This window comes from Branchiostoma belcheri, unplaced genomic scaffold (assembly GCF_001625305.1).
Source record: "Branchiostoma belcheri isolate BF01 breed outbred unplaced genomic scaffold, Haploidv18h27 scaffold38, whole genome shotgun sequence".
NCBI classification, from domain to species: Eukaryota; Metazoa; Chordata; class Leptocardii; order Amphioxiformes; family Branchiostomatidae; genus Branchiostoma; species Branchiostoma belcheri.
In genome coordinates this window covers 385,725-397,821 of record NW_017803998.1, presented here as the reverse complement: position 1 = coordinate 397,821, position 12,097 = coordinate 385,725, and the positions used below count along the sequence as shown (strand labels likewise).

Here is a 12,097-nt window from a genome sequence, read left to right as displayed (position 1 = left end):
ATATATACCGTTTAGTGTTTAATCAATATAGAATACAACACGGGGTATTCCGTTTCGCCCGAGGTATCAGTCCGACAGGAGGCCCGGGACCGAGGGTGATGCGGAATACACCGTGTTGTATTTTATTTAACTCATACCCACCCAAGAACACGCGCCTTTCAAGGCTAATTGAGCCCAAGTTTGGTGTCCCTAAACTAAAAAATTAAACATCATCAATCCCAACGTCCGAAATAAAGTACGGCCCGGTCCGGAACCCGTTATCGAACATTATCGCGACCCTGCAGCTGGTATGATATAAATGAGAATATGTGAAAACCGTTGCTATACGTACCACGCACGTGTTCTATGAATGTTGTGTGTTGTGAGTTCTTATGTTACCATCGCAGTCATAGGCTCCAAATATCTTTATCATAACCATATGCATTACAGTTACGTTTCCCCCCAAGAATATTAATAGAAAAGTTGTTTACACTTAGTCTAATATCCTCTTTGTGTTGTGAACAATTGTTTTATATTATCTAAAGAAATCGCACATACGTACCTGGTAGTTGTGACCGTGAATGAAAAGCTTTTGTTATGAAAACAGTGTAAAAAAGCGTATGCAAACCCCAGCTTGGAATGATTGACAACTTAATCTAGCGCTTCTGCGATAAATCTTGAAAGACTGCAATTTCCCCGATGTGCGCCGCGAACCATACAGTACGTTCGGAACAGAAGGAAATGCGAAGGCAAAATCATGAGTCGCTTTTTTTTCGCAACGACAGAGCGTTCGGCTCGGAACCAAGGCGTTACCAAGAGGTTCCGAGTTCGAATCCTGCCATGCATCCGATCTTATGTCCTTTGGAGAGCCCTTTCCTCATTTTACTCAGGTAAAATTGACTGTTGTCCGTGCATTTGTCTGCGTTGGTACGGCATAAAAATACGACGGTGCTGAGTTGACGTTTTGACGATATCAATGCATGATTTCTGATGATGAAAAATGAATCTACCACGACATTTTTTACTTACAAGCAGACGAAACACGCTAAAAAGAGACTTAATATTTGAACAGGCACCTGCCTAAGATTATGACGTCAAATGTGCTGATCAGTGCATAAGATGGTCAGGAAAAGGGGGTTATAGGGAGCATGTATAAACCGCTACCTTAGACTACGTCGCACAGTTAAACACGTGTCTGTTACACCGTGTACGTGTGTGTCACAATGCCGAAGGGCAAGGGAAAACAGCCGGCATGGCTCTCTGGAAAGTCCACTGTGAGAAATGTAGTGGAAAAAGACGTCAGAGGGTGATGAAAAAGTACCGGCCAACAGCGATGGAAGTTCGAGTGAGATCTATAAGTAAGACAGATGCTGGGAGGGGGGCATCTGATCATTAGAAAAAAAGCTTGTCATCACTGAACAGCAAGATGAAGAAATTGCGGCCTACACGTTGTAGACGTCGTGAAACATCTGCAGTTCCATTCACAGGAAGGACGACATATTGATGATATTTTGCGACATAGCTCTATCATCAGTGACTAGTACTGTCCGTACACGGGTCTGCGCATCAACCAGGAGCGAACCCACCATCGTCTTTTGCGACCGCGGCGCCAGTTCTTCCTGCCTCTCTTCTTCAGCTACCAATGCCAGAAGACCTAGGTTGTAACGGTGACGCGCTACTGCCAACCTCAATCTCAGACTGGTTTGCAGGTTGTCTGCAGGTTGCACTAAACGCTGCATCGCTAACTTTAGTGTACTCTTCACGTGACGTGTCGTACATTACAAAACAAGTGAACGGTGACAGGCAGTGCAGCGCTTATATATATATATATACCGGCTCAAACAGGACAGGAGCCCGTCGGGATCCCGCCAGGGACGCGCCAGGATCCCCCCTGGACCCAGCCAGGGTTCCGACAGCTGCTCGGCCGAGCTGTAAGAGCCGGTCGGCAACCTACCGCACGGGTCAAGACGGGAGACTGACCACGCATCGGACGGGTCCCTGACAGAACCAAGGAGACCAAAAGAATATTATGAATATTAACGCCGCCTCAACGCCGGCCGGAGCACAACCAGACCCCGACATGGAGCCGTAAAGGAACATTTAATTGTGATCCTGACAGCCATGCTAGGCTTTATGACGCCGGCCCGGGTCTAAACCGAGAGCATGCCGAGCAGGCCCCGTTTGAAATGTGACACCAACTGATAAGCTAAAGGAGCCAGGTGATGCTAAAAACATACAGTTAAGCAGACATTAGTCGATCAGCGTTCCGTTGTAAGCTGTGAATATTTCCATTATCACCATATTCCCCCTAGGAAATCAACAGAAAAGTTGTTTGCACTAATATTCTCCTCGTGTTGGGGATCTTATCTAAAGCCATCGCACATACGCGCCTGGTAGTCGTGACCGTGAATGAAAAGCTGTTGTTCTTAAAACAAGTGTAAGAATGAGTAAACGTTGTTCAAACAACCCCCAGCTTGACATTATTGGTAACTTAATCCAAGAATGTTCCACAAGAGAGACCTGAGATAAAGGGAGAAAGTTTAAAGGACTAATGGGACACCAAGGAGGACTACAAAGTAATTATTAATAAAGATAGAACGTCCTTGCTTAATCGAACACTTTCTCGATGAATCTTGACACTGCAAAACGCTCTACTGTGCGCAGCAAATCATACCGCGGCAGTACTTTCGTGAATGTAACAGAAGGAAATGCGTAGGTAAAAGAATGAGACGTTTGGCGCAACGACTAAGCGTTCGGCTTAGTTCGAATCCTGCCATGCGACCGATCTTGTGTACTTTGGAAATACACTTTTCCTCATTTAACTCACTGACAGGTAAAAATTGACTGTTGTCCGTGCATTTGTCTGCGTTGGTACGGCATAAAAATAAGTTGAAAAATTTGAGTGTGCCGTCACCATGTCTTGTGTTAAAAATCAGTCTACGACGGCGATGAGTTGACATTTTGACGATATCAATGCGCATGATTTCTGATGATGATGAAAAAGGAAACGACCACGAAATTTCTTTACTTAAAATCAGACGAAACACGCAAAAAAACAGACTTAATTGAATTAGCATATTTAAACATTAGCAGGTCTTCAGCTGTTTTAGCAACGGCTAAACAAGTGGAGCTGTCCAGTCTCGAGAGGTTTTGAAAGGCATCAGTGGCGATGTTTTCGATACTTGAAAATGTCGAAACACGAAAAAATACACTTTGTTTTGCATATTTGAACATCAACGTATTTTCAGCTGTTAAAGCAATGGCTGAAATAAGTGGGACTGTTTAGTCTCCAGTGGTGTTAAAGAGAATAAGGATGTTTCGTTACTTGACAACGGACGAAACACGTGAAAAACTACTCCTTCTCCATCAATTTTTTTGTCATATTTGAACATCAACATGATGTAATTACCGCTGTTTCAACAATGGCTGAACAAGTGTGGCCCAGTCTTCTCGAGATGGTATGATAGGAACGAATGGCGATGTTTGCGTTACTTAAAATGGTCGAAACACGTAAAAACCTACTTAATTAAATTGTTATGGCATATTTGAACATCAACGTGTTTACAGCTGTTTCAACAATGGCTGAACAAGTGTGGCTCGGTCTTCTCGAGAGGGTTTAACCCTCAACAGTACACCTTCCCGGACTGATTAATCTGTACACCTGGGGTCCGCGCGGACCCCAGAGCAGTTTTTTGCTAATTTTTAGAAATTATCAACATGCTACCAGCTCAATTGTTTTGCAAACTGATGTGGGAACCTCTGTGTCCACATTGCAAACAAATATCATACATTTTGAACTTTTTCTATTTTTTGGTGAAGAAAAGAGAGAAAGAAGAAATACCCGATTTTTAAACCCATTTCAGACTGAAGGGGCTTTTGAGGCCCAACTTTGATCTCAGATAGCGGCTAAACGGCTTGCGCTAGAAGTATCAAATTTGGAGACCTTTCCTAAAATGTCTCTGGAAAAAAGTTCATATTAGTTTGATACTAGTTAGTAGATGTTTTTTTGTGTTGCCATGGCAACGGAATTCTATTTTTCAAAATAGAAGTAATTTTGGTTTAAACATAAAAATTTTCTGAGTTTTATATTAAATTACACTTCTTTTCCAACATTAATAACATCTTACATAATTAAATATAGGTTAAATCATTTAATATGCATAGAATATGCTCATTTGATGACGTCATTGGTCAAAAATCCAATATGGCGGACTATATTATTAGCTCTGACGTCATATGACGTCATAATTACACCAAAGTTATTAAAATTTAATTCTATTACTACACCATTCTCTGAAAACTTGGTAGACATAAGATGAGTGCATAAAAACATATAAAAACGGAAATAAGGTAATGTATAAGAACGCCAATGTATCCATTATGATCGAAAGCCGGCTGGGGTCCGCGCGGACCCCAAAAGAAAATCAGATATAATTTTTTTTATAAATGGTAGAAACCGAGTTTTCTGCACTGTATTGAGAGACAACTTTGTGGGTGACAATTACCTAAAATTTCAGAAAAAAATCTTTAGAAACAAAAAAGATACTACAGAATATATAGTGCTGGGGTCCGCGCGGACCCCAGGTGTACTGTTTAGGGTTAAAAGTTCATATCACCCGAAACTACTAGCGAAATACTAATACACTATTCCAAACTCACTCATTTGAAAAAAAATAGCATACTTTGGTATTGAGTGAAAAAGATGAAATAGGACGACAGAAAGATTTTGTCTATTCCAACAATTATTACAAGACATGACGACGGTATACTCAAGTTTTTAACTTATATTTATGCAACCACCAACGTAGAAAAACGCATGAACGGACAACAAACATATTCATTTTCAAGTTAGGAAATTTGTGTAAAGTGCATTTCCCAATGGCACAAGATCAGTGGCATGGCAGGCTTCAAACTCGATGCCGGACGCTCTGCCAATACACCGCACGATCCCACATACGATACTGTTCCCACAGGCCTGAAGGCGCGCGATGTGTACACTTCAGATGTCCTGACAGGCCATGTACATGAGAACAGGAGACACAAACCTTAGTTTGTTCCCACAGGCCTGAAGGCGCGGTGTTTACACGTCCTTACAGGCCATGTACACTGTAGAGAACAGGAGACACAAACCTTAGTTTGTGCCCACAGGCCTGAAGGCGCGGTGTGTACACGTCCTGACAGGCCATGTACACTGTAGAGAACAGGAGACACAAACCTTAGTTTGTTCCCACAGGCCTGAAGGCGCGGTGTGTACACGTCCTGACAGGCCATGTACACTGTAGAGAACAGGAGACACAAACCTTAGTTTGTTCCCACAGGCCTGAAGGCGCGGTGTGTACACGTCTGGGGTCCAGAAATGACACGATTATTGTGGAGAACAGAAGGAGACGGGAACCGTCATCCGGGATCTGGGACTACCTCAGGATGTGGGACGTCTTCGGGGTTAAAAAGGCTAGGTGTGTGTTGTCTTGTGTATTTTACATACTATATTAGTATTATGATCACAAGTATATTATAATCACATACAGAGTCATGCAACCGTATTGAAACCTTATATACCCATATTCATCTCTATATACAAATTTGTAATGTTGTTAATTCTATTTTGGGGTAGTAGGATAGTCAAATTTATTGATATACCACTAATTACGCTCTAATGACTAGCATATTCAACTTAAATCATCGCCTTGATGGTCATTTATCGCGAAATTACCACAATAGTAGCCTACACTACAGTCACTACATTTAAAGATTATACTTAGTCTACCCAATAATTATCTGCTTTTATTTCTTGTTGTATACTGTATGTAAAAGTGTTTTCTATGGAGCATGTTAGAATCAACCTACAGCCAATGACTTCTGTTGATGATTCTTTGCTTTATATTTCGTACAATCTGGTCTGTCATGTTTAGAAACCCCAGGAGTTTGGTGACTGTCCACATTACAGTGTACTTCACTGACTACGAGTGCTGCGTCGGTTGGAACAGGATCGGAGAAACTTGTCAGGGTAACAACATGATTTTTTAAAATTAAATCTCAAACTGAATTCTGTGAATTAAGTATTCTACATATATAATCTATTGCAAGAAGTTGTCAATATTTCAATTTGTCGTTGCAAGCACATACCCTCAACACTAGGTAGTTTCCTTGACCATGCAAGAATCATTGACCAATTGCAGTGATTTTTTCGTCAATATTTTACTGTCTCCTCCAGCTGACTGCCACTTCCCATGTGAACACGGTCTGTGTGTTGAGACAAACTTTTGTGAATGTGATGAAGGCTGGGAAGGTGCACAGTGTGAACACGGTAATGTTGTCTTAACTTTATTAGTGACAAATTCGATGACAATGATGTTTATTTGCACATTCATACCCATGAGGTCTAAGCGCAGTACATGTAGTTTTACATGAGTCGCATTGACATTAATAAGAAGTGCTACACTACATCTATTGCATGCAGATGAAAGAGCATATAAGACTAACATTGATTACATAGTTTACGTGTTTCTTAACAGTTACATACGAACTCACGATTTTTTCTTGTGTATTATATTGTTAGGGGATGTCGTTATCCTTTCTGGTAAAAAGTGTAAATGGACTTTTCTTGGGTCATATGCAGCGTGCACCTTTCGTCAGTATTGTCACCAGTACTCATCACCTCACGTTGACCTTGATTTGGCATATACCGTGCTTTGGCATATACTTGACAACTACCTGGTCCTAATGCTTGTTATTCGTGTTGTTGCCATGACACCAAAGAACTCCTGCAAAGGCTTGCTGACTTGAGATGAATAGCTCTATGTCTCTTGCTTTCCTGGTCATATTAAATATGCAAAGAAAACACACACACACACACACACACACACACACACACACACACACACACACACACACACACACACACACACACACACACACACACACACACACACACACACACACACACACACACACACACACACACACACACACACACACACACAAACACACAAATATATTTATATATTGCATATTAAATTGCAGACGAATTTGCCAACAACTTTGATTGGGATTCAGATAAGCAAACATTATATAAGCAGGATCATCTGAATGAAATGTCATTGTTCAATTACAGCTTAACTCTTCACGTTGATTGTATCTGTGTAGATATCGACGAGTGCTGGTACGAGACAGACGAGTGTGACCGTGAGAACGGCGCCTGCACCAACACAGAAGGGTCTTACAACTGTACCTGCAACGACGGGCTACATCTCATTAACGGGACGGTCTGCCATGGTAGGATACTTCCCCTCGCTAAAATACAAATCTTACCATCATCTCAAAAACAGTTCAATATGGCACCTACTGCATTGACAGCAATGTCATACATGTACCAATATATCATACTGGAGAATTGCGGACTTACTTACTTATCCTCTTCGTCCCTTGTGAGACATAAGGCCATGACTTTCTTCCTTCATCTGGGTCTGTCCTGCGCCATGTTGTTGACACTTCTCCAGTTCAGACCCATGGCCGCCAGGTCATCTGACACCGTTCTCCTCCATGTGGTCTTTGGTCTGCCTCTTTTTCTCTTTCCTTCTGGCCTCCAGCTAAGTGCGACTTTGGGGATCCTGTTGTCAGGCATCCTCAGTACATGCCCTAGCCACTTGAGTCTTCTGCCTGTGATCTCGGTGGTGAGTTTCCTACAGCTAGTTCTGTTGTAAAGTTCGGCATTGGAGATCTTGTTTGGCCAGAAGACGTTGCAGATCTTACGTAGACAACTGTTGTGAAATGAGTTGATCTTCCTCATGTCCGTCTTCGTCATTTTCCAACTCTCAGAGCCATACAGAAGGACGGATTTCACATTGCTGTTGTAGAGTCTGGCCTTGGTCGTGAGGCTATACTGCTTCGACTTCCAGATGGTTTGTAGTCGGCTAAAAGAACCTCTTGCTTTGTCAAGGCGGGTTTTAATGTCGTTTTGTGCACCAGAGAATTGCAGAACGGTTTACTTATCCTATGTTATTGGGATTTTCTTATACACAACCAGGGTTTCTCCCTACCTTGCGTAGTAATACGTTTCGATGTCTATCAGACACCTTCCTCAGAGCTTCTGACTGTATTACTGCTTCTCGCCGCTTTATGTAGCCGATGTAGCTGGCGCTTTTGCGGCGAGAACACAATCCCAAACGTGGCTGAGTTTGTATCCCCCCTATTTCCAATTTATAGTCTAAGAACTGATATAACACCACTTCAATATAAGTCAGAAGAACAACATTTATGTACACTTACTAAAAAGCTCAAAACTGCTGCGGGATATCACGAAGTATCATCTTAACCGTAAGAGATCGGTGCAGTATTCAAAAGTTGAACATCGCATTGTTTTGCTTACAGAAACCCCGGACACGGACGAGTGCGCCACAGGCAATGGCGGCTGTGGACAGAACTGTCACAACACACACGGGTCGTACTACTGCACCTGTGACGCAGGGTACACCTTAGCTGCCGACAGATACACCTGTACAGGTAAGCACACACGGGTCGTACTACTGCACCTGTGACGCAGGGTACACCTTAGCTGCCGACAGACACACCTGTACAGGTAAGCACACACGGGTCGTACTACTGCACCTGTGACGCAGGGTACATCTTAGCTGCCGACAGACACACCTGTACAGGTAAGCACACACGGGTCTTACTACTGCACCTGTGACGCAGGGTACACCTTAGCTGCCGACAGATACACCTGTGCAGGTAAGCACACACGGGTCGTACTACTGCACCTGTGACGCAGGGTACACCTTAGCTGCCGACAGATACACCTGTGCAGGTAAGCACACACGGGTTCCTAGGCAATTACCTAATTCTGACCATCTGTACCGCCTGTAATTCCTAAGTTGTGATTTCACGTTGACATGATGCGTTTGCGTCTATCTCTAGATATCAATGAATGCGCCACAAACAGAGGTGGATGTGAGCACTTCTGCACCAACACGCCTGGCGGCCGGGAGTGCAGCTGCAGGCGGAACTTCCGGCTTGTAGACGGGCGGATATGCCGAGGTAGGACAGCAATGGTCATGAAGCTGTCGAACTTCCTAACCTTCGGCCCTGTCAGTTTATTTGTGGTTCTTGTAGTGTAGCAAATGGAGATATCCATGCTACACTGCGTAGATAAGCACGTAACAAAGAAACCTTCAGAGAAAACTGCCGCAGGATATACATGTGAACACCAAAGATAACAACAAACAAAGAAACAAAGAGACAGTTTTGACATAAAAATCTCAACCAAACTGTCACGAAATTTGCTTTACCATCATCATTGGTAAGGATAAAATGTAAGGATAATTGTAAAAGCCTAAAAATAATCAACTCATAAGTTTGGACAAGCTTTACCCTAAACGTAGAAGCTTTACCCCAACAAGACAACTTTTAACGTTTGTTTTTCTGACAGATGACGACATGTATCCGTACGGAGACGAGGCTGGTGAATCTCCCCGCAGGTGGGACTTCTCAACCTGCACTGACGAGTCTCTGCCGCAAGAGGGCTTCCGTTTCTTTGGACGACGTCACCACGAGATACACGTGAGTCAAGACATCTGTTCATAGTTCACTTACATTTGGTTTACAAGAAATCCTTATATTTTAAGGAAGACAATAATTAGGCATTGCGTAAGAATAAATCTTGCCTTGTGATTTGCCACTAATGATTCTAGATTGAACTGCCTATAGCTATGTATCAACAGTGACTTGATAGTTGAGTGAGCAATTTCAATGATATCCATCTCATCTCAGATCTGCGACAACGGCATCGTCAGCTTTGATCGCATCAAACGCCCGCGGAACCCGATTCTGATACGGAACACTTTCCGCTTCCGCACGGCTGCAGTTCTGGCTCCTTTCCTGGCCAGATCCAACGCTTCACGTGAGTTATACGAACTACAAGAATTACATGTTTAAAGTTAAAACTTTTGGTCCGACACAAAAGAATTCTCTCACCTAGAGCTTTCGACCAGTCACTCTGGTCTTCTTCAGTAGACTGACCCAGTGAAGCTTGTCACGTGGCTTCTTTGAAGTGTGACGTCAACAACGGGTCAAAGGTATCTTGTAGACGATGTCGGCCCCCGTCGCGGTTCAATGTAGGGTGATTGGCCCTAATGTATATGGCTTCCTTCACCCCTCTCAAGAGATAGTCTTGAAAGACGCCACGTGACAAGCTTCACTGGGTCAGTCTACTGAGGAAGACCAGAGTGACTGGTCGAAAGCTCTAGGTGAGAGAACTTTTTGTGTTGGATCAAAAGTTTTAACTTTAAACATGTAACTACCAACACAGATGAACTTTCATGATAGTACAAGAAATACACATGATATCCTACACATAATTGAGAATTTATTCTGGCCGGGTCTAATGCTCCGCATATGTGATCAAAGGCCCAATCAAACAAAAGAAACAAGAACATAGTTTACGTGGCTTAAGAAAATAAACCAATCTAAGTGAAACAAGTTAAAAGTAGTGCGGTAAAAATATATATAAATATGAAAACTCACATTTGAGCCATTTGTAACGGCAACACAGGCGATTGTTTATACAGATATAAAACTTCTAAAACAAGCACATAATCGTCATGAAAATACATCTCAGGCATTATTGATATGCATATCAAGTTCTTGATAAGAATTTCTAAAACAAAGATGAAGACGAAGATCTATAGTAACTACAGATTCTAGACTATAGATGTATGTGACGTCGACAAGGATAAGAATATAGCTACTTCGAAAACTGAACTCACCTCACGATTTCCTGTTATGCTTTACAGTTCTTGACAACCTTCCTGAAGATGAGAGGACGGAGATCTACTACAGCTTGTACGAGAGAGGCGACGGGAAACCGGCTACGGACGAGGTGATGCGGAGGGCAAGGGACGACGGGAGGTCCACACCTGGGTACTTTTCTCCAAGTAAGTAATCAGAAAAGAATATAATCTTATTAATTTAAAGTACTACTGGGCCAAGTCCCGTTGAGGGACATCACGTCCACAGCCTTCATGCGGCCGGTGGTGGCGGTGCCCCCCCCCAAAAAAAAACAACTAACAAACTAGCTAACCCAAAATAACTTGACTAAAAAACTAGAGAGGCCGACATTTGCTTGGGAGCAAATACAGCATATTTCAGTCCATCTCCCTCCCACGCAAAAGTGGACTTACCCCAGTGTAAAACTGGCAAAGATTCTCAAATAAATGAATTATATAGTAGCTATGTAATTGATATGGAGGGGGTGCGAGATTCTTATGTGTCAAGTTCATCTGCCTCTGCTCTATGTGATGATCGTTTTGTTTTGTATGGTGGTTATCATCACGATAAGTCTGGTCTCCATCCACCAGAGCCAAGTTGTGACTTGTATGTCATGAACCTTCAAACAAAGAAGGCTGTTGTGCACCATGCACCTACGAGAATGGCCAGTGCAGGCCATACATGTCTGAGATTGATTGATAATAGTGTAGTTATGATTGGAGGCACATGTAAATCTGTCAACTGTTGTACCAATCTGTAAAAAGCTAAATAATGTACTGTATTTTGATCTTGATTTGTTTTCTTGTTACAGATTTGTTGTGCTTTACTGTTTGTGCACATGTATCAGGCCTCGAAATTAACTTTTCTTCCTTTTGTCCCAGCACTGTCCCAAAAATAAATTTATAATTGTCCCAACCTTTTTTGGGAAGTATTGTATGACTTAAACTTTATTTTGCTTACGTTCACTCCCAGGCGGACAATAATTGCAAAGTAGGCAGGAAATTCGGTGGGACTTTTTTGGATCCTTAAGTCAGGACTTTTAATTTCGAGCCCTGATGTATGTATAGAGATTGACTTCAGTCTATGAGTATGACTGTAAAAATGTTGAGCAGAAGGTGACTGGGATGTCGTAGCTCTGACGTCAGCAGAAGGTGGCTGGGATGTCGTAGCTCTGACGTCAGCAGAAGGTGGCTGGGATGTCGTAGCTCTGACGTCAGCAGTTGGTGGCTGGGATGTCGTAGCTCTGACGTCAGCAGTAGGTGGCTGGGGTGTCGTAGCTCTGACGTCAGCAGTAGGTGGCTGGGATGTCGTAGCTCTGACGTCAGCAGTAGGTGGCTTGGATGTCGTAGCTGAT

The 12,097-nt window shown here is 42.7% G+C and overlaps 1 protein-coding gene across 2 annotated transcripts in view; it reads left to right on the top strand.

Moving 5' to 3' along the window:
* The window catches only part of LOC109476497 (mucin-like protein), a 36,892-nt gene that overhangs the window by 1,266 nt on the left and 23,529 nt on the right, over positions 1 to 12,097 (top strand). For both annotated transcript variants that reach the window (XM_019777434.1, XM_019777433.1), the window contains exons 2-10: positions 5,298 to 5,435; positions 5,892 to 5,986; positions 6,194 to 6,286; positions 7,126 to 7,254; positions 8,350 to 8,481; positions 8,896 to 9,015; positions 9,407 to 9,537; positions 9,748 to 9,877; positions 10,770 to 10,910. In XM_019777434.1, the coding sequence (XP_019632993.1) occupies positions 5,298 to 5,435; positions 5,892 to 5,986; positions 6,194 to 6,286; positions 7,126 to 7,254; positions 8,350 to 8,481; positions 8,896 to 9,015; positions 9,407 to 9,537; positions 9,748 to 9,877; positions 10,770 to 10,910 (1,109 nt within the window). The remainder of the gene's footprint in view (positions 1 to 5,297; positions 5,436 to 5,891; positions 5,987 to 6,193; positions 6,287 to 7,125; positions 7,255 to 8,349; positions 8,482 to 8,895; positions 9,016 to 9,406; positions 9,538 to 9,747; positions 9,878 to 10,769; positions 10,911 to 12,097) is intronic.